The sequence below is a fragment of the Macaca nemestrina genome, chromosome 9 (genome assembly GCF_043159975.1).
Source record: "Macaca nemestrina isolate mMacNem1 chromosome 9, mMacNem.hap1, whole genome shotgun sequence".
Classification (NCBI taxonomy): Eukaryota; Metazoa; Chordata; class Mammalia; order Primates; family Cercopithecidae; genus Macaca; species Macaca nemestrina.
The window spans coordinates 54,771,035-54,794,225 of record NC_092133.1 but is presented as its reverse complement, the minus strand read 5'-3'; the positions used below and the strand labels follow the sequence as shown (position 1 = coordinate 54,794,225).

The window sequence follows — 23,191 nt, the reverse complement described above, 5'->3', positions numbered from 1 at the left end:
TTAATTATGCACAGTAATGCATAGTAACATGCACAGAACAGGAAAGTAAGCCACACTTTATACAAGGCAGAAATGCCTAGTAAAAGTCTCCCAAAATCCACCCCTACAAAATTGCCATAGGAGACTCCAGATTCCCGCTGCAAATGGGGAGGTAGGTGTATCAGTTTACACCTGCATCAGACAGGTGTCTAACCTCAAATGAGACACTGGGCTGCCAAGGGAGGGAACAGACAGCCAGGACAGGCAGTGAGATCCTCAGGAACTCTATCTGCTTTCATCTCTTGAACTTTCTTCTCACCCAGACTCCACCAAGATAAGTAACCAGAAGTGCAAGGAAAATAGAGACCTGAAGGTGCAGTACCTGCTTCACCAGGACCGGGGCAACCAGGGCTCTGGGCAGATGTGTTCTGGTGACTGCCAGTCTGTAAGCCAAAGTGTCCACATCTTGAAGTCACCAACTGAACATGCAACTGGTTCAGGGGCTATTGACAGGGCAAGTAGGGCTGAGCATAAATAACCACTGGGGCAGAGCTAAAAGCCAGGAATAGAGTGAAATGGCTGGAAGAATGAAGAACATTCCTTACGACTCCAAGGAATCCTGTGCATAGTCCTGGGATGGCACAGGTCACAACTTTTAACGTTCTGGAACTGTAAGATGACCTAGTTGTTCATTGGAGTGGGCTAGGGAAAGCAGCCAGGGAAAAGGTCAGATCAATTCTAACTTAAGTATTTGTATATGTGCAAAATTACACACACACACACACACACACAGTTCTTTCATCCAATCATCCAACTGAATTTCTCTGAGAAGAGCTTGATTTCCCCCTTTGTAAAGAGCCATGAGATTATATAATAACTACAGATTATGTAACTAGGAAGTTATGAAGTTCTTAGATTATGTAACATCTAAGAATCATGGATGCATTTATTTTCTTTCGACCTATGATGTAATTCTCACTGGAGAACATGCATAAGTTATGAGGTGTTTGGACATGTAACATTTCAAAACTGGCTAGCAAAAGCACTAATCGGCTGTTACATAAGGCATTCTTCCATACATGAAATTCAATTACTTTGAATTGAACATTAGCTTGGCTGCTCAAAGTCTTAAAGTCACATCGAATCTCACAAACTAGTCACGTTGACACTGTTTCCATCTTACTTGGTTGTAACTCATTAACAAGTTTCTTTTTGCTTGTTTAAAGAATCTAATTTAATTTTGTTAGACACTCCTAAAGATGCTGAGAAATGCCAAATTGTGAGAGTAATTATACATAAGCGACCCATAAACCCAGCTGTAAACTGCACTTTGTCACAAGCCAGACCACTCAACCTCTTTTTTTAAGCTGTCATTCCTTCTGTGGCTACAACCTCCTACCAACACAATCTTGAATGCCCTCAACTCCACACGCAACAAGCTAGAGAACACCTAATAAGTTCTCTAGTTTATTATGACTCCAGCTCCTGCCCTCTCTAGCTTCCCTGCTGGCTTGAATTCTCCCTGTGCCATCACAGCCTTCAGCTGATCATTTCATCTTTTTAGCAAACACTCTCAAATTTCCAGTCCTCAGGCTTTCTGCCATACTTGTCTCACCAAAGATAACCCCTCTCCATTTTCTCCACTTTTGAGTGACCAAAGAACTAGCAAAAGGCATAGAACTATCCTAAGAAACTCAACGACAAGTTCATACCATGCAGCCTCAGCTGGATATTCAGTTCATCTTGGCAAGTTTTTAATTTTTTTCTATGCATTTTCCATAAGCAGCTGTTCTGAACACTCCCTAGTTTCTTTGAGTCTCCAATCCATCCCCTTATTCTCCCAGGAGATGACTTTATCTCCAAATAGACTGAGGAAAATAGAGGGAATTTACACTGAATTTTCTCCAGTTTACATCAAATATATGATCATTTTTATCTGTCTCACCCCGTTCTTCCCAAACTCAGGAAAATATGTTCAAATTAGTTTTAACAAATATTTATTGAGGACCTGCTACAAGCTAAGCATTTTACTGGACATGTGTCTGGCAGAATCAACAGCCTTCATCATTAAGTCTGTGACCATAACTAGCAGAACCTAAAGAGGACTAGAAACCAGAAATTGATATCAGTTATTTCAATAAAATGAGCAAAGTGTCAGTGGAAGAACTCACAAAGTGAGGTGAACAAGTCCAAAACTAGTTAACCACAGCCTTAATACCTGTTACCTTAAATCAACCCCTGCAAGGGGTTGCTCCTGGTTAAACACCACTTTTTAATTTCCTCTACTGTCAATCTACACTTCCTCAGTCTAGAAGCTCACTCAAATAAGCTCCCTTTATTCTTAAAGGAAACAAAAACAAAACTATAAAATAAACTTATTTCACCTCAACCCACTGATGCACCAAGAAACCACCCTATCTATTACCATCTTCTTTCACAGGTAGGTACCCTTAAGTATTAGTGGCTGCTTCTTCCTTTTCTGCTCACTGTCGTCTACATTATTATTTCTAAAACTGCTCTCTCAGAGATTGCTAATGTGATCAGGACCTAATTTTATTTCCCTGTATATGAGGTTTTCTAACCACAGAGGTGACTATTTTCTGATTAAAAAATACATGTTCCTAAGAATTCAAATGTTTTATTATTACTTAATTCATGTGACTGATGAAAATACTGTAAAATGATTATACGCATTCTCCAAACTTCATTAAATAGTAAACAAACAATATGTATTCTCCCAACTTATTTTAGTAGAATTAAGAATCTCTAAACAATAGACGATAGGGGAAAAAAATCAATAAACACTATTCATTCTCCTCTAGAATAACATTCAAAATAGATCACAGGGCTAAGGAAAGCCAGGACTTCATTTCCTAAGAGAATGTAATAGACAGGACCACCCCAGTGCAGGCATCTTTTCAGTGACGCATCTGTTCCAATTGCTGAAGAATTCAGGTATGACTGCTCATGGAAACCGGATGGATTCACTGCTTCCTTTACTTATGAGCAATTTTCTTGCCATTATTCTATTAAACTCCATCAAGTGCCGAGTGTTCAAAGATCTGGATGCAAATGTGATCATGAAGAATCACACAAAAAGAATGAAATTCTAAAGCTTATTACCATCAAGTAAATATTTCAGAATCCCCATGGAGCATACTTAACAACTATATTGTTAGTAACGGAAATAGTTTTCCTAACTTGGCTCAAGTCATTAACCATGACTTTCAGGAGAGTACAATCTGACAGAAACAATCATATGGCTGGGTCCTTTCCCTTGTGATCAATCATCAATGCTCCTTAACCTGACAAGAGCCACATCATAGTTGCCGATAGCCTGAGAATCTTAAGCCACCTGGATGACATCCAGGTGAAGGAGCTCAGGGCTCCTGGCCTGCTCACATGCTGAAAATTATTTTTCCTGACTTGCTAAAATCATGGATCTCTAGACCCTCTCTTTCTTCTTGCTCCTCCCCATGGCGTATATTTTTCTTTTTGTTGACAACAATCTAATGTGCCTGGAAACTGCTTCGAGTGCCGATGTTCCACTTGGGATGACTGTAATACTTTTGCAGATGGTTTGGAGCATTTTTTTTTTTTCTCAAAACAAGCCACGAACTCTAAAGCATTTTGCCATATTCCTGCACTGATATATAGAATACACTTGAGATGACTGTAGTCATTTTTTCACTAGACAGCAGTCATTAATTAACCTGGGAAAGAATCCCAATTCCATTTTTCCATGGCATAATAATTACCCCAATTATCCAACATACCCATCTTAGTTTGGGTTCCCCCAAAAGTCACCTTGAGATAAGAATTTGGGTTAGTGTGGCACAGTGGATTGGGGAGGTGATCCCATGGAGCATAAGTTAGGAAGTGAGGAAAGCCTGACTGAGTAGAGAGAAAAACCATGGGAGGGGGTGGTATGGAGCATTCCTGCTGGGGGTCAACATCCCCAGGATGTTCTGAAAAAACATAAATAATGTGCTTCAGAATTGTCCCACAAAGAGAAGGGGAAAATAGGGATTTGTTTTCTGACTCCAGCCCTTCACTGGGTAAAGGCTGTACTTCGAGGCAGCTCTGCAGCAAGGTAAGTTTCCACAGGGCTGACATAGTGCTCCGGCAGAGAAGCACAGACCAGGCCCTTGAGATGGAAAGCTGTTGGCATGCATGGGAGATGTCCACTGTGGGTGAACTCACAGGTGGGCCAAGACCATATCAAAAGTATCTGCTACAGCAGCCCACCACCCAATTCCTTGCTCTTATCAAGTTACCATGTCCTGCTGACTCATCTTTCAAAAAAAGACTCTCTGATCCTCCTGTCATCAAATACAATCTACTATACTCATCTTTCAGTATTTTAACCCCTTCCTACTCATTATCTCCTATGTCCACTCCGAACCCCAGGATTTTCGCTGTCTGTAGATGAGTTCTCACAAGGTCACTGGCTGTCACTGATCTCCTCTACCTGTCCAACCTTATTGGCCACCAACACTTCGAATACTTTCCCTTTCAAGAAATAGCCTCCTCTCTTCCTGTAACACATAATGATTCTCCCCAGCTCTCAGCCTTTCCCATACAGAAGGCCCCAGCCTTTTGAGATCCACACTAGAAATTATCAATACTTAAGGAATAGTTTCCTTAGCTGTGACTTGCAGTCTTCTCCTCCTCTACTCTAGTCTTGATGGCAAACAATGCCATTTTAAAGGTTTATTTAAAGCAAGTAGGGCCAGAATCCCCAGGCAAACTCTAAGTATCCAAAGGGCAGAGACTGAGAAAAATGTTTCTTTCTTAAATTCCTCCAACACTCACTCTAGTGCCCACTAATCAAAGACCATCAGGAACACTCTTGTTAGTAAAAACATTGAGCTTTCATTCACTTACTACAGCAAGAAAGAGTATACCAAAGTAATTGGAGAATTTTAAGAAACTGGTGGATACTTAGGACACAATTTCAGTTTGTTTTGGGTGATTCCAAGAAAGGCTTAAGAAACTAGAGGCCAGGTTTGGATTGGGAGCTGTCAAGAGGTAGGGACAATTCATTGATTATCTTGGCAAATTTAATCTAGAAAAAAGAGGATTAAAGCTGAGTTGGAGTCATCATCGGTAAAGAAGAAGCAATCATTCATGTCAGTCATAAGAGAGGGATGTTTAACTACGTTTGTGGTTGGAGAGGGTCCTTGTCTCAGTCTTGTTTCAGACATACTCAAGAAGTAGGCTTGTCTGATTATTTATATTCTGCAAGAGGTATTTATGTTCAGTTGGGAACATTGTGGCCTGTCAGCTGCCAGGGCCATTTTTCAATTTCTCAAAAGTTATTCAAAAGATACCAGAATAACTTAAATAACTGCTGAATTAATTTTGAATTTATCCTAAATCTAATGATAATGTAAACTTTAATTCATAATTTATCACTCTAACTTTCTGGCAGGCACTATGCACATGGAAGGGAATAAGACATATTGGTCTTTGACATAGGTCCATGAGCTCAAAGTCCAAAGAAAAGACAAATGTCTAGGCTGATGCAATACAAGCATGAAAAGTACCCAAATGTAAGTATGAATAAGGTGCTGAGCTGGTGCAAGAAACAGAGTGTTAGGCTCCATCTGAAGGCATGTGTGAAGCTTTCCAGGAAGACATGCCACCTGGGATGGATGTGTGAGGATGAGTGGGAGTTGGCCAGCTGGAAAAGGGAGGGTGGAGGATGCCCTTCCACAGCAGACACAACCCAGGTAAAGGTGTAAAGTAGCATAATGAGTTGAGGAACAAAATATAAATCAATGTTGCTGGAGAAACTTTATTCAAAGCACTCAAAAATATTTCCAGGATATTTTTTAATGTAAGGTGCTATTTTGGCACCTCTTAAATTGCACAACACAGAAGGTGAATTTTGTTCTCAGTTAATTAAACTGAGTGTTAAAGAGAAAGTAAATCATACCAAAAGCTAAACACTTTTACATATGGATCCCGTTCTAGAAATGGTGACAAAGTAGAAATGGAATATGAGCCAATTCAAAATAACATACTGAAGTTGATATGTCCTTCCCTTGAATATAATGGGTTAAAAAAAAATTCAGAAACTTTACCCTAAAATTGGAATTCAAATCCCAACACATGGAAACAAAACCAAACAACGTATTGTATCATCTTTCTGTTATACCAAGAAAATTCAGAAATTCAATGACTATTGTATAATAGAGTAAGTAATTTTCATATCAGGGCAAACATGCACGTACACACGCACCATATGCGTGTGCATGTGCGCGCACACACACACACACACATTTCCATGCTATTGAGGACCTAGTCTTTAGATAATTTATTTTGGAAATCCAATGGCCTTAATGTTAATACATACTTGTCTACAGTCCTTCAAAAATTAACACATTATTAGGATTTAAGGTCAATTCATTTCGTTCTAATTTGAAATAGAAATTATCCATCAATTACTTGTAAATAAGCATTGGTGACAAGGAAGGAACAGTTTGGGCAAGACAATTAAACAGTAGAAAAAAACAATGTGAAAGTCTAATTTTACTAGGAAATAAAAATGAAACAGTACTATAGTCTGAATGTTTACATCCCCACAAAATTCCTATGTTGAAACCTACCTCTAATGCTAACAGTATTAAGATGTGGGGACTTTGGAAGGTGATTAAGTCATAAGGGCTCCATCCTCCTAAATAGCATCAGAGCCCTTATAAAAGTGATGTGAGGGAGGTTTTTTGCCCCTTTTACCATGTGAAGACATAGAAGGTGCCACCTATGAGGAACAGGCCCTCTCTGACACCAAATCGGCCAGCACCTTGATCTTGGACTTCCCAGTCTCCAGAACTGGAAGCAATAAATTTCTATTGTTTACAAATTACTCAGGCTAAGGTATTCTGGTATAGTAGCCAAAATGAACTAAGACAGCAACTCACTAAAATAGGGAAAGAAAATGAATAAACCAACAAAAGGGAAGGGCAAACAATTCACAGAGTGATATAAATAAGTGTTCCACAAACAGATTAAAGGATGCTCAACTTTTCTATTAAGAAAGTGCATATGACAACATGAGGGTTTTTTTTTTTTTTTTTTTTTTTTTTTCACTATTTAGACTGACCTAGGACAGGAAAGCACAGTATTGGCAAAGAAGAGCGAGAACAATTGTTTCTCTTTCCAGAATCCAGCCCCTGCCTAGTAGGAGTTCAACAGTCATTTGAAAGGACAAGGTGACAGTCCTAAAAAATATTAAAGTTACTCATATTCTGTGGCCTAAAAATTCTACTTGAAAGAATTTATGCAACATAAAAAATGTGTAACAGTAGGCAAATAAATTTGAAATTCATTGTAGACAAAAGAGAAAACAACCCAATGTCATCATATCTGTTGAAATGTATATTACAGCCATATCTCACATACACATGCAATGGTATTTCATGCAGCTACAAAAATAATGGTATTACTGTTTACGTGCTTATATAGAAGTTCTCTGGTTATTTTTTAAGAAGAAAAATCCAATGGTAGAAATGTGTGTGTAGAATAAGCCCTTTTTAATAAGTGAGTTAATACATAACTATTTGCATAGATCACAGAGCCAAAAACACGCATATGCTGTGTTCTCATTTTATTTTTATTTCAGGCAGAATTTATTTTGCTTTAGGAGTAATTTCTGGCAACAAGATATAAAGGGAATGTAACTCCTCATTCCTGAAATCTCTCCAATATCTTTTGATAAAAATGTCAGTGCCAAGGTTGCATAAAAATGTAATAATAAACCACAAGCCATACTTTAATGGCATAAAAATGACTTTGGAAAAAATGAAGATGCCACTATCTTTTTTTTTTTTTTTTAAGCTAATGAGAAATGCAACACGGTGGCTTCAATATTGTTTACAACTGTAAAATGCCTTCATGAAAATAATTTAATTGCCCCTGACAGGCCTGATAGATGTCCCTGAATTCTGTCCAGCCATGCCATGACTGACAGAACAGAGGAAAACCAGGAAAAGGTCACACATGGTTTGAGAAACCACCAAAATGTGGTGTCCATCTCCTGGCCAAGACAGGAATTTACGGCACCATTGTGGTGTTCAAAAACTGTCAGAAACCTTAGGAATTGTCACAGTTATCACAACTACACATTCCAGCAAAGAGGAATGGAAGACAGAGGCAACATGAACCGGGAGGGTAGAAGGTCTGTCCGCCAGCACTGAAGCAGGCACAAAGGCATAACGTGAATCATTCATGGAGAATAAAAAAACAGTTGAAGTTGCACAATTCAACTATACAATTCAACACTGATTGCAAACTGGCTTTTAAAATGTTTAGACCTATCACCCTACTGTGTTTTATCTCTTTTACCAAAATTCTGTTAGTTCACCTATTTTGTTACATACGTATTTTCTTCCTTCTGTAGTCACATTAAACTATATTCTAATGCGAATGCTACAAAAAAGGAAGCCAGGTAATTGAGGCACCAGGCTGCATGAACTGTTCTAATGGGAATCCAGTGTTATGAAGACACTATGGATTCTAATGGGAATCCAGTGCTATGCTATCCTGATAATAAGCCCACTCCTCTAGTTCAGCATTTCTCAACCTTGAGCTACTGGCATTTTGTGCTAGATGATTTTGTGTTGAGGGGGCTGTCTTCTGCAGGGTAGGATGTTTAGCAGCATCCCTCGGCTCTACCCTCTAGATTCCAGTAGCACCCTCTCCCAGCTGTAACAACGAAAAATGTCTCCAGATATTGCCACATGATCCATGTGGAATAAAATCACCTCAGGTGGAGAACCACCATTCCAGAAGAAAGTTTATAAATCCCAGTAAAATCCTTAATGGGTCTCAAAAAAGGAGTAAAGGAAAGAAAGGTACCATGAAGAACAACAATAATAAAAATAAATGTAAGCTGAACATTTTTAAAAGATGACATCCAGCACACTTCTAAAAGTCAGGAAAGGAATTACCCAAGAATGCCTTTCTTTTTGAAGAAGATACTTAAGAACCAAATGTAGTTTAAGTCTGAGTTTTCTTAAATAAATGTGTTAGTAAATCTTTATTTTTGTGTGTGACCACTCATCATTAGCACTTATGTGCTTGCTTCTTACAGAACGGACAAGATTACCGTGTCTCGAATTTTGAAACCAAGGTTTATATCCAAACTACATCACTTACAATTTAGTGGCCTTCAACAAATTATATCATCTTTCACATTAGTTATTAATATATATAATGGGGACAATAACACTCCATGTGGGTTATTGTAAGGACTAAAAGAGATTACAACAGGCAACTATTATAAAGTCTATTACAAAACAGATAAATAATCAATATTTTCTCCTTTCCTCCTCATACAGTTTAACAGGTAAGAAAAGAGCTGCAGATAGAAGGGATCCTAGGACATCACTATAGGCAGGAGGACATAAAACATCTGTTCTGGAAACAGGAAGATTGAGGGAGAAAGAGCCCAAGAAAGCAGAGAGTAGTAGTCACAGAGTCACGCAAGCTAAGAAAAATCCAGACGCGGTCCAGTCGTCACCTGGTGTTGAATAACTGGGTGTGTTTTATTGTTTAATTCAGACATTTTCCTCACTTTCCGTTTTTAAAATTTTATAAAATTTTTGATTGTTTCTTAAGAGATTTTGTGGTGCTTTTAAATGTATACATTAAGGAGTTATTCTTGATCATACAATATTATCTTTGCATACAGTATATTTTAAAATGCTGATACAAATGCTGTGTCCAGTATCTATGACTATTTTTTTAAATATAGACTTTATTTTTCAGGGCAGTTTCTGGCTCACAGCAAAATCAAGTGGAAAGTACAGAGAATTCCCACATGCTGCTTTCTATACATGGGCACTGCCTCCCCGGGTACTGTCAACATCACATCAACTTCAAAACCTGTTCTATGGGCTTGACAAATGTATAATGACGTATATTCACCACTGTAAATCATACAGAATAATTTCACTGCCCTACGAATGCTCTGTGCTCTGTTTTCCCTCCCACTAAGTCCCTGATAATCACTGATCTTTTTACTGTCACCAAAGTTTTGCTTTTTCTACAATGACATAGAGTTGAAATCATAAAGTATGCAGCCTTTCCAGACTGGCTTTTTTCACTTAGATTGAAAACAGAATCCTCCATGCCCTTTCACAGTTTGATAGCTCATATCTTTTTAGCACTGAATAATATTTCATTGTGTCAATGTACCACATTTATTCATTCACCTACTGAAGGACATCTTGGTTGTTTCCGAGTTTTGATAATTACGAATAAAGCTGCTATAACCATCTGTTCCATGTGCAGATTTTTGTGCAGACGTAAGTTTTCAACTCCCCTGGGTAAATGCTAAGGAGTGAGACAGCTGCATCATACGGTAACAGCATGTTTAATTCTACAAGAAACTGCAAAACCATCTTCCAAAGTAGCTGTACCAGTTTGCATTCTCACCAAGAATGAATGAGAGTTCCTACGGCTCCACATCCTCACCAGCATTTGGTGTTGTCAGTGTTTGGGATTTCAACCATTCTAACAGGTAAGTAGGGATATCTCACTGTTCTAATTTGCAACTCTAATGATACATGATGTTGAGGCTCTTTTCACATGCTTATTTGCCATCTGTATATCTTCTCTGGTGAGGTGTCTGTTAAGATCTTTGATCCACTTTTAAAAAACAGGTTGTTTTCTTATTGTTAGGTTTTAAAAGTTCTTTGTATATTTTTGAGTAAAAGTTCTCCATCAGATGTGTCTTTTGCAAATATTTTCTCTCCATCTCTGGCTTGTCTTTCTGTTGATGTTTTCACTTTTTTATTTACTTTCTCACCTCTCTATTCCACTGAAAATTTGTTTCCTTTCTAAGTTACGGGAAAATATCTTTTCAAAAAAAAAAAAAGGAAAAGAAAGAAAACTACCAGATATATTTGCTTATTTAGGCTTGAGAAGATAACTGAAAAGCTGAGACCATTTTCCTCTCTGACCCTGGTACAAGAGAGAGAGAAAAAAGATTGGAAAGAACGGCTAGTTTGCAGCAGTTATAAGGTAAGAAAACAAGCCAATACCTGGGGCCTTCAGAAGAGAAGGCAGAACTAGCTGGAGATCAAGAAATGAACCCAAGCTCAGGTCCTCAGTCTTGCTAATAGGTCACCGAACATGAGCTGTCTCACCTGTAAAATGATGTGTGCACTGTGTGTGAGTGTGAGAAAATATGTATTCAAAAAGGATCTCAAATGTGCATATTTGGCAGTATCTACAAATACAGTTATTCATGTAGAAAGATATGCACTGAAAAATTGAATATTTAAAAATACAGTCTTTTTATAAACTTTTTATTGTTTAAGTATACTGGAATCTTCAAGAACTGGAATGGCCCAGGTCTCTGTTCTCCTCTGAGTGGTCCTATTTAGACCATGCTCTCTCTAGCCAGTGATTATTAGTACATTGCATACAACTTACTCAACTCTTGGGGTGAATTTCTACTTTGGGCCCTCAATTAGCATTCACCAAGTGATGATCTTAATAATATATACCAAAGTTTTGAGTACAAAATATTCTGGTTAGGCACAGAGGTTCATGCCTGTAATCCCAATACTTTGGGAGGCTGAGGAGGGAGGACAGCTTGAGCCCAGGAGTTTGAGACCAGCCTGGGTAATGCAGTGAGACCCCATCTCCATAAAAATTTAAACATTAGCCAGGTGTGGTGGCTTGCACCTGTAGTACCAGCTACTTGGGAGGCTGAGGCGAGAGGATCACTTGAGCCATGGAGGCCAAGGCTGCACTGAGCTATGATCACGCCACTGCACTCCAGCCTGGGCAAAGGAGCAAGTCCCTGTCTCAAAACCAAGAACAACAACAACAACAAAACCACACATTTTTCTACCCAGAAGAAATACAAAGGTCCTCAGGTATGTTACAAACGTATTTTCAAATATTTAAACCACACATACAGAAAAAACCACACACACACATATACACATAAAAGAAAACCAACACAACAAGCAATTTATAACATATTCTGGGCTTATTTTCCTTCCAAACTCATTTTTTCAAAGTTATTTAACTTAATGACATATCAAAAAGTCTCTGCCTAAGGAAATAACACATGGCATGAAATATCAAGGTAAAATTCAGAGGCAAGAACTTTTCAAAAATGTACACACCTTTGAGTGGTTCTGTCTTTTTAAACTGTAAAATCCAATTTCCCCTGAAAAAAGAGGTGTTGTCTATAAGACATGCTAACCTCAGCCTACCTTCAATCTCCAAGGACTGAGACATTATGAAACTGGACTGAGTAGCATCAGCTAATCTTGGCAATGGTTGCTGAAGAGATATTATTATACATTATGGAACTTCCTGGAATAGGGAAAAGCACCATGAAAGGAATTTTCTCACCCATGTATGGGTATGAAAGGGCATTTGAGTACAGTGATTTGGAGTTCTGGAAACAAACAGACCTGAATTTGGGTTTGAGGTCTGCTACTTACCAACTGGAAAACCATGGGCAAGTTAATCTATCTTTACCAGCTTTAGTTTCTTCATCTGAAAAATGAAAATACTACCACCTCACTCATAGAGTTGCTCCGAAAATTTGAAAAGAATATCTACGTAAAATATTTAACATAGTGCCTGACCTCAATGGGTTTCAACAAATGGTAGGATCCACTTACATAATTGCTAATTATGTAAATAAATACTAATTAAAATAACCACAAACAAAACAACTATAGTCTGGAGGTCTACCAGGAGGCTGTGTCTTGTTAAGTCTCATTTAAAAGCCTACTGAGAATGGCACCAGAGTTTCATTCATTCAGGTGTCCTGTGAATGACAATGGTCAGGTCATTGTCCCTAAGTTTCCTTCCACTTCTCTCATTAGTGGAGGCAGTCATCATTAGGACTATTCAGAACCACTAAAGAAGGTTTAGTCACAATCATGTCCCACATTTTTTTACTTAAGGGGTCTATAGGGAAGATATCAGTGTGGATAATTTTCATAACAGTGATTATCACTCACATGGGAAGGCAATAATTCTAAATCTTGTTCCTACATGACACACCTTAGGGATATACATTCCCATCCGTATTAGTGGTTCCACTGTTTCCACGATTGAGTTGAGGGCTCCATCTACAAACACTTACTGAGTGCCAACTATCAACTGGTTACAGTGTTAGGGATGCAGTGATTCACAAAATCCACAGGCTCCTTACCCTTTGGAGAGCTGACCACCTAGCACCGTGTTCTACAACCTTTCATTATCATCCATTTTATATCAAGACCTACTAACGTATTTGTGCACAGGTGTATGTTTGCACATAAACAGAGATGCATATAAAAGTTTTACTAAACAATACCCTTACTGGCCAGGCGCGGTGGCTCACGCCTGTAATCCCAGCACTTCGGGAGGCCGAGACGGGCAGATCATGAGGTCAGGAGATCGAGACCATCCTGGCTAACACAGTGAAACCCCATCTCTACTAAAAAATACAAGAAAACTAGCCGGGCACGGTAGTGGGCGCCTGTACTCCCAGCTACTCAGGAGGCTGAGCCAGGAGAATGGCGTGAACCCGGGAGGTGGAGCTTGCAGTGACCCGAGATCGCACCACTGCATTCCAGCCTGGTGACAGAGTGAGACTCCACCTCAAAAAAAAAGAAAACAAAACAAAAACAAAAACAAAAACAAAAATACCCTACTGAAATAAGCCAGGTACAGAAAGACAAATACTGCATGTTCTCACTCATATGTGAAAGAGAAAAAAGTTGATCTCACAGAAGTAGAGAACAGAACAATGATTACTAGAGGCTGGGAAAGCTGTGGTGTGGGAGGGTGGTATAGGGAAAGGTTGGTTAACTGATACAAAGGAAAGATCTAGATTGGAATAATAAGTCCTAGTGTTCTATAGCACTGTAGGGTTACTACAGTTAAATATAATTTATTATATATTTTCAAATAGCTAGAAGAGGATTTTAATGTTCCCAACACAAATAATAATAAATGTTGGAGGTGATGGATATGTTAATGACCCTGCTCGTGATATAGGAGTTAAGAGAAAACTACTTAGGCAGATAGTGAGGGTAAGGAAGTCCTCAGTAAGATTTTCCTTTTCATGAAAGCAGCCCCCAAATCATTTTCTTGTCTAACAAAGAGCAGCCAGTAAAATCGAGCTGCAAACATAGACAAGCAAGCTGGAAGCTTGCACAGGTGAACGCCGGCAGCTGTGCCACCAGGAAAAGACCACCTGGGGGCTAGGTAGGTCCAACATGGCAGCTCCATCTTCCCCTTTCCTTGTCAACCACGTGCACAGTAAGGAGCAAGCAACATGGCACAGGCCAAGCAGAGACCCCATTTGCATAATAAAAGATTAGGGTCAGGTGGCCAGCTTCTTCACGTGCTATGTCACACCTGGTCCAACCAATCTTTGGGCCCTATGTAAATCAGACACCATCTCTTCAAGCCTGTCTATAAAATCCTGTGCACTCTACTGCAGGCTGGAAGTTCCACTTGGGCACCCTTCTCTCTCGCAGGAGAGGGAGCTATTCTCCTTTCTCTTTCTTTTGCCTATTAAAACTCCACTGTTAACCTCACTCTATGTGTGTCCGTGTCCTTGATTTCCTTGGCATGAGGCAACGAACCTCAGGAATTTACCCCAGACAATCACGCTGCTTCACTTGGAGCATTACATCTGGTATACATGTTTTGAAATATCATACTGTACTCTATAAATATGTAAATCAATTAAATATTGGCCAGGCATGGTGGCTCACACCTGTAATCCCAGCACTTTGGGAGGCCACAGCGGGCAGATCACTTGAGGTCAGGATTTCAAGACCAGCCTGGCCAACATGGTGAAACCCTGTCTCTACTAAAAATACAAAAAAAATAATTAGCTGGCTAGGTGTGGTGGTTCATGCCTGTAATCCCAGCAGTTTGGGAGGCTGAAGCAGGTGGAATACCTGAGGTCGGGAGTTTGAGACCAGTCTGATCAACATGGAGAAACCCTGTCTCTACTAAAAACACAAAATTAGCCGGGCGTGGTGGTGGGTGCCTTGTAATCCCAGCTACTCGGGAGGCTGAGCCAGGACAATCGCTTGAACCCGGGAGGTGGAGGTTGCAGTGAGCCGAGATTGCGCCATTGCACTCCAGCCTGGGCAACAAGAGCAAAACTCCATCTCAAAAAAAAATAATAATAATAATTAGCTGGGCGTGGTAGTGTGTGCCTGTAGTCCCAGCTACTGAGGAGGCTGAGGCAGGAGAACTGCTTGAACCCGGGAGGCAGAGGTTGCAGTGAGGTGAAATTGTACTACTTCGCTCCAGCCTGGGTGACCGAGTGAGATTCTGTCTCAAAAAATACAAAATAAAAGTAATTTAATAACAAACAATGCCCTTACACTCTATTTTTTTTTAACCTAGTTGGGTTATTTTACTACTGGCTGCGACCCACTAACCTAACACCTGACACACGAATAGGCTGCAACCCACTATTGGAAACACTTTGGTCCAGCATGCCATGCCCTGTCATGCATTTTCCCTGCCCTCAGCCCTTTAAGTGCAACTATGTTAAAGCCCTCAACTAACTAGTTCACTATGAACACCCAAAAAAAGTGTAAGCATACTCAACAAAACATTTTCTTTTGGAGAAAACAAAATGAACTGTCTACTATTTTTCTCATGCTAACATTTTCTATTAGATATCTACTTGTTCTGATAAAATGTAACCAAAAACAATAAAAACTCACGGAATTCTACAGATTCTTTTGTTGATTCTGGGAGGAAGAGAATGGTTAAATATGGTGCCAAATTGCCTCCAAACCAGGAAACATCAAACAACCCAGTCAATGCCTCTCATTCCTGCTAGTCCTGGGGTTTTATAAGTCATCATGCAACTTGCAGGGATTAGTTCCTATCACTTGGTTGAACTCGGCAATAAACCTTCATTCATGCTGACCTCAGTTATTTGAAATTTGGCTTAAAAACTTTAAACAATTTTTTACTCACTGTTTTAGTCTGTTTTCATAGTGCAATAAAGAAACAGCTGAGATTGGGTAATTTATAAAGGAAAGAGCTTTAATTGACCCACAGTTCTGCATGCCTGGGGAGGCCTCAGGAAACTTACAATCATGGTGAAGGGAAAGCAGGCACATCTTACATGGCAGCAGGGGACAGAGAGCGTGGGAAGGAAAAACTGTCAACAGTTTTAAACTCATCAGATCTTGTGAGAACTCATTCACTATCATGAGAACAGCGTGGAATTAAACCACCCCCATGATCCAATCACCTCCCACCAGATCGCTCCCTTGACACATGGGGATAAAGAGGATTACAATTCGAGATGAGATCTGGGTGGGGACCCAGAGCCAAACCATATCATTTACCGTTTACCTTCGCCAGTCTAAGAAGAGACTGATAAGCAGACTAAGAGCAAAAGAAGACTGTGAGAAAAATGTTTACCTGTTTAAGAAAACAAACTTATCTAGCATCATGAAGCTCACAACACAATATACCAGTGTGATAAATTCTCATTACAAATCATTTTGATCTATTTCTTAAAGCAGATCTGGCAGGACTTTTATTTGGCAAAACAATCAAATTTGTTAAGAATGCAATTTGTACTTTAATGAAGCTGCATTTATTTTAAAATACTAAGGCTATGATTCAGAATAGCATGTTAAAAATTTTAATGAGTGCTTGAAGTTATTCTGTTGGTAAGGGTGTATGGTATTAAACACCTTAATCCTTAAATACTGATTTCACAGGCACAAACCTCAAATTTTTCAATGTAAAGGAGACTGCTCTAGTATTCTCACTCTAAGAGTTGGAATCAGTTAGATTTTTTATCCACTTAAAATAAATTTACGTTATACAGGAGAAATACCAAATAATGCTTTGTTTTTCTTGTGACCTTCTTTAAGACAATTCTACATTCACTGATTTAAATGTCCATTATACTGAACCTTAAATGCTCAGTTCTCTCCAGCTCTAATGCAGATTCAACCTTCCAATAATTTCCAATACTCTAGAGATGTTTTAAAAAATTCTAGGGCAAGGCCTCGAAAAATTACCAATTGGGTACAATGTTCACTATCTGTGTAACAATAACACTAAAAGCCCAATCTCCACCAGTATGCAATAAACCCATGTAAAAACACATGCACATGTACCCCTGAATCTAAAATCTAAAAAAGTTTAAATAAATAATTCTATAGTTCCTTAGTTTATATCACAAAACATGCACTTACCTAAAATGCCCTGTGCACATGAAAATATTTCTATTACTCTTTCCCCCACTACATTCCATCTAGAATACAGTCACAGAAGAATGAAGGGGGAGTGAAAGGTAAGAAAAGTGAGATAAGAAAGGAGGGAAGGGAATGGACAAAAACTAGATGGTCTTTTATCCAACATTTAGCACAGGCACAGAACAATGAGGTTGTCATCACTCTAAACGAATCCACATTAACTGACTACAAAGATGATAGAACAATGAAATTAATGCATCCATAAAAATGTAGTTCTATAGATGCCAAGATGGGCATTATCCAGAAGTGACTGTAGAAGGACTCTGCCTGTTTCTCAGTAGTGGTTACCCACTGCCTTCAGAACACGTGGTCTTCTTAGTGACTAAATCATGATATTTCCATGTCAGATAGTGAGATTTGTGTTTCCTCACAAATGTCAGCCTGACCATAAGAACAAGCAGTGAAACTTGTTAAATATAGCAGCTCCCAGTACCAGCCTCAGAACTACTGAGCCAGCATCTTTAAAGGAGAAGAATCTGAACTCACTAACTGATGGCAAATTCAGGCTGTTGGCTGCTTTTCTTGCCAGGCAGCTTCCTACCAGCTCTTCAAGCAAGTGAGCCGTACGGCCACTCAAACAGCAGCTCTGGATATAGGATTAATGGCTCAAAAAATAAAGTTTAGACAGAGCTATGGAAGCTAATTTAGGAAACACAGGACTAAATTCCAGTAAGGTAAAGAAGGGGGCAAACTGGTAACAGTGGCTATGAAAAATGTTTGTCTAGGCTCAAATATTTAGCCAACACACATTTTAGAAACTCAAAAGTGACATGCAACACAAACCTATGGCTGTACTGTCTCTCTAGCACAGCCTGGGGATTATGTGTGTATTCCAAAGTTTCACATCACCATAGGATTTTGAATGTAATTATCACCCAAAACATGGCATGGGTCCCTAAATACATTTATATTCTTGGGTCTCCTGAATAATAATAGTCTGGAATGAAAAAGCATTAAATACCAACAATTCCTTCCTCTACAACACTCAGGGGTGAGAAGGAACGGCCACATCAGATGAAAGAGCAAATAATTACCTTCTAACATACCTCCTGCCATTTTCAATTCACATGTATTAAATACAAATTTTGGTCCAAAAATTGCATCTCTGAAGTGCATCATTTAAAAAATAATATAGGTATACACATACCAGGGATATTAGCCAAGAACTGATTCAGCAGCTGTGTGCTTAAATGATAAGAACAACTCAAGTAAATTCTGAACAGTAAATTCCTCTGAGGCAAACTTCTGATTCTCTCTCTTCCATGTTCTCTTTAAGTGCATTCTGTGCATCATATAGTAGTATATACATCCATAACACTTCATAAATAATACAAAATAAAATGATGCCTGTAGATCCAGGCCTGAAGGGATCAATTCTTAGGCACAATTCCAAAGGTTAATTTTAACCATGTGGAAATTATGTCAAATGCCGTAGAATGTACTGCTGAAATATTCTTAATTCCAAAGCAAAATATATAATCAAAATGTGCAATATAGTTGGCCATTCTGAATGGGTTAAGTGCCAATGACAAGAAACTAATGAATAAAATCTATTCATCTCCGTATTTTCTGAAATGTCTAATGTTGTCACCACATTTTGAACAAAAACTAATCAGTTCTCAGTTTCTCAGGATAATGGCATAGGGCAGAGGAAAACAACAGCATGGATACTGCAAGAGAAGAAGACATAAAAAGTTATCTGGAATTGTTTTAATGTTCACGTTTCCTTGGGGATTTTCTTCGGAGACTGATTAAGTTGCATTTTTATTAGGCTAGTAATAAAGCTAATTTTATTCTTTAAGTAAAAATGCCTGAAAATAGGGAAAGAATATTTAGTCTACATTCAAGTTCCAATTTACTCAAGTAGTAGGACAGAAATTTTTAAATGCTGCAAATAGCTAGATAATCCATGAACGGCAGTTTCTTCTTCTGCATAATGAGTACAAAACATTCCAACATACCACAAAAATTATTAAAGATTAATTAAGAATATATTCTACAGCACTTGAGAAATACAGGTTTATACAAAGATACAGAATTGCACTTGCAAATTCACCATGTCTTCTTATGATTGTTTAGCATATAAGTTCCCAATTCCTTACCGCCCATGATAACAATTAAAAAGGTAACAAGGCTGGGTGCGGTGGCTCACACCTGTAATCCCAACACTTTGGAAGATCAAGGCAGGAGAGTTGCTTGAACTCAGGAGTTCAAAACCAGCCTGAGCAACACATAGTGAAACTCCGTCTCTACAAAAAATGCAAACATTCGCCAAGCATGGTGGTGCGTGCCTATAGTCCCAGCTACTTGAGTCTGTGGTGGGAGGATGGCTTGAGCCTGGGAGGATAAGGCTGCAGTCAGCCATGATCATGCCACTGCACTCCAGCCTGGGTGACAGAGTGAGACCCTGTCTCAAAACAACAACAACAAAAAGTAACAAGATAGGATTTTCTATAGGAATTCCTGTCAATTCAAGTCCAGCTAACAACACTCACTAAATAACTAAAATAATTTTTATTCCATGTGATGAGTTAACTCTAACGAAATGCAATTAAAAGAAGGCAAACTGGACTGAAGTAAGAAAGGAAACTGAGAAATCTTGCAATGTTATCATTTAGCAGTAAATCATGGGGAGAAGGGGCAGCAAATACGAAACTAAACAGCAACAATAAGAAAGCCAGACCATGATGGATAATGTTCAGACTGCAATTATTTTTTAATTGTTTGATGGTATTTGTCATTATATCCTGACAACTACATGCATCTGTATTCTTCTAATGAAATATACTCAACAAAGTTTGTTGAGACTAAGGTCATATTTTAAAAACTATCCATAAAAATACATACTAGCAGGTCACATTTGAAAATACTATGTAATCCAGGGAGAAAACTAAGGAGGCCTTTATTTTCATTTCCGAACATCTATACATTGAGTAGTGTCCCATAGGGTAAAACCAGGCAAGGGAAACACTCAGCCTAAAAGGGAAATCTAATGGGTTCTTTGCTGTCTGACAGATGAACACAAGCAGCACTCGAGACCTGAAATCTAAGGTTCATATCATACTGGAAGGGAAAAAAAAAAGCAGCTATTAAACCTGTGTAGTACACAAAAAAGAACTCTGAAATATAAACAATAGAAATTTATGTGTTAAAAACATGTGAAGAGTTACCATGACTCATGATATCAATCGAATGAGCACCCTTGAAATCACAGGTTGCTGCATCTTTTTACATTTCTATCATAATATTAATAGTTAATATTTTTCTGTTGTTGGATAAAAACTATATCTTATTTTTAATCACGAATATCCTCCTGAAAGACTTCTACTTAACAAATATTTTGGGACAAAAGTGTTAAGAATAAAGGTTAGTTTTCTCCCCAGCAAACCTGCAGTGATTCCATAATCTCAGTTATCAAAACCACCTATTTCTCGCTCTCTCACAATTTACCTTTCTTGGATTTGGCTCCAATCTTCAGTTTTGATGGCCAAGCAATCTGCGTATTTGTTTCCTCCATGATCTGTAACCAAAATTGAGAGAAATATTGACTCAATTAAAAACTTGTATTTACAGATAAGATTTTTCACACACAAAAAAGTTTATTTTCAAGTTCCTAGCTTCATGTTGATATAAAATGATCTCATCTGAAAACAATGCAAATAAAAAAAAAAACCCTTGGGGGGAAAAAGATTTTTTTATAAGCCTTTAATCTATTAGAAATATTCAAATATATTTTGTTACTCCCAGTGTTCCTCTCCACGATGCTTCAGAATTTTAACACAAAGACCAAAAAGTACATGAACAAGTAATTAACCCAACTTGATGCCAGAACCGTCAGAGATGCTTGTGCTGAATAAAATTCCCCAAGACAACTGCCAAGGGATTGCAACACACCAAACATGATTCCTGTAATACAAAACTGCATGAGTTAGACCATACTAAATGAAGATTTTTTTTCCCTGGGGGAAAAAATAACTTACTTTGGGCACATTTGTATTTCATTAAAACTGATGAAAACCTTCTAAATGCGACATCACGTCGTAAGACTGCATTCCCCATCATCCTTTTCCTGGTTCAGAATGGCATTTTTGCCAAAGGTCCTTCCCACTTGCACATGCAGCTAACACTGGCTAGGAGGTCTCAAGACCTAAATGAGTGGAAGCACCAGGACAAGTGAGGGAAGCAACGACTGCTCAGCAATGGAAATGGACAGTAAAGAAGAGAAGAACAGGATTTAAAACGTGCATCCTTTGTTCCTCACTAATTTTGCATGAATTACACAAAATTAATGTTTGCTCATGTAACACAAACATAGAATTAACCAAACTAATAGGGCAAACTACTAACCAATATGCAAACAGAAAAAAAAAATCATTCATTACTTTAATCACTTGAATTAAACTAGGATAATACTTATCTTTAATATGGATTGAGAGTTCATTAAATAAATTAACGGTGAAAACAACTTAAACACATCAAGAGTGCAATGAATAATAAGTACCTTTTTCTCCTCAGTACTGGCTATGTACCAGGCACAAGGAAATGGTTCACATGTATCATACTTCATTGAACCCCCTTTATCATAATATAAAAGGGCTTCCAGCAGATGTTTCAGACTGTAAGTCCACATATGCATTTTATCTATTCATTGTAGGGTTTTTTAAAGTTTGAGCCAACATTTTTAAATCTGGGAATTTTCATAGAAAAATTCAGATTTCTGGTTCTCTGGAAAACTTGGCAAATTTAGCCCAGACAGCTCACAATCCCACATGGCAATGTTTCGCTGGCACTGAGGAACAGCTGTCCCCTTCAGTCAGGGTCAGCAGGCTCTGAGCTGCTCCCAGTCCCTACTGTGTCTCTCTGAGGTCAAAGGCCACTCGCCATCATCATCATGGCATTGTACTGCTCACTTGCCATTTTATCATGGTGTTTGCTGTTTTTCTCAGAGCAATATTTCTCTACACCTATGGCTCTATTAAAAATTGAACAAAAGTAAGGCCACACTGTCTTCACTAAGTCAAGGTACTGGTCTGGCCCTGAAGGCAGGTGAGCTCGTTACCTTAACCATACAGCACCTGGCCCCAGCTACTGCTTCTCTCATTCATGCCTGTCTCTACTAATGTGTTTAGTTGTTTGCGCCATTAACTTGGTTAGTTAAGTCTAAACCAGTAGTAAAAAATAAAAAATAAAATGTTATTTCTCAACTCCCTCAGTATCAGCCATGATGCCACCCCAACAACACGTCCAGCAGGCTCCCCTTCTGAGCTCCTGCATTCACTGTTACCTCTTCCCCACAATTTCCCATCCCCGCCCCTTCTCATGCTCAGACTTCAGCTGCCATCTTGTCCAACTCCTCATCCTTTTCTACTCTCACACCAACCCAAACACAATTATTCTACCCACCTCACTGTGTTTATTTCCCTCCTAATCCTTATTGCAAGTGGAAATCCTCTTATTTTCTGTACTTACTTATTTACAGCCTGTCTTTGCAAAACAAAAACTAAATTCTCTGCCCTGTACACAGCAGGCCCTGGATTTAACTAGTTTCAGAATTTTCCTCTAAGTTACTTTAGACTCTCAAAGAGGTAAGATAGAAAAATAAGGCTGCATGCAGTGGCTCATGCCTATAATCCCAGCACTGAGGCAGGAGGACTGCTTGAGGCCAGGAGTTTGAGACCAGCCTGGACAATATAGTGAGACTCTATCTCTACAAAAAAAATACAAAAATTAGCTGGGCGTGCTAGCATACACCTGTAGTCCCAGTTACTTAGGAGGCTGAAGCAGGAGGATCACTTGAGCCCAGGAGTTCAAGGGTGCAGTGGGCTATGATCATGCTACCACATTCCAGCCTGGGCTACAGACTGAGACATTGTTTCTAAAACAACAATAACAACAAACAGAAAGAAAGAAAAATAAGATCTTACTATAAT

General features: G+C 38.7%; 1 protein-coding gene across 7 annotated transcripts in view; it reads right to left on the bottom strand.

Moving 5' to 3' along the window:
- LOC105466199 (BicC family RNA binding protein 1) overlaps nucleotides 1–23,191 on the bottom strand; it is a 332,909-nt gene that overhangs the window by 107,822 nt on the left and 201,896 nt on the right. For 5 of the 7 annotated variants that reach the window (XM_011715228.3, XM_011715224.3, XM_011715225.3 and 2 more), the window contains one exon: nucleotides 20,712–20,781. In XM_011715228.3, the coding sequence (XP_011713530.1) occupies nucleotides 20,712–20,781 (70 nt within the window). Of the gene's footprint in view, nucleotides 1–361; nucleotides 20,680–20,711; nucleotides 20,782–21,241; nucleotides 21,262–23,191 lie in introns of those variants that run through there. The other 2 variants (XM_024788044.2, XM_071069565.1) reach the window with 2 other exon arrangements.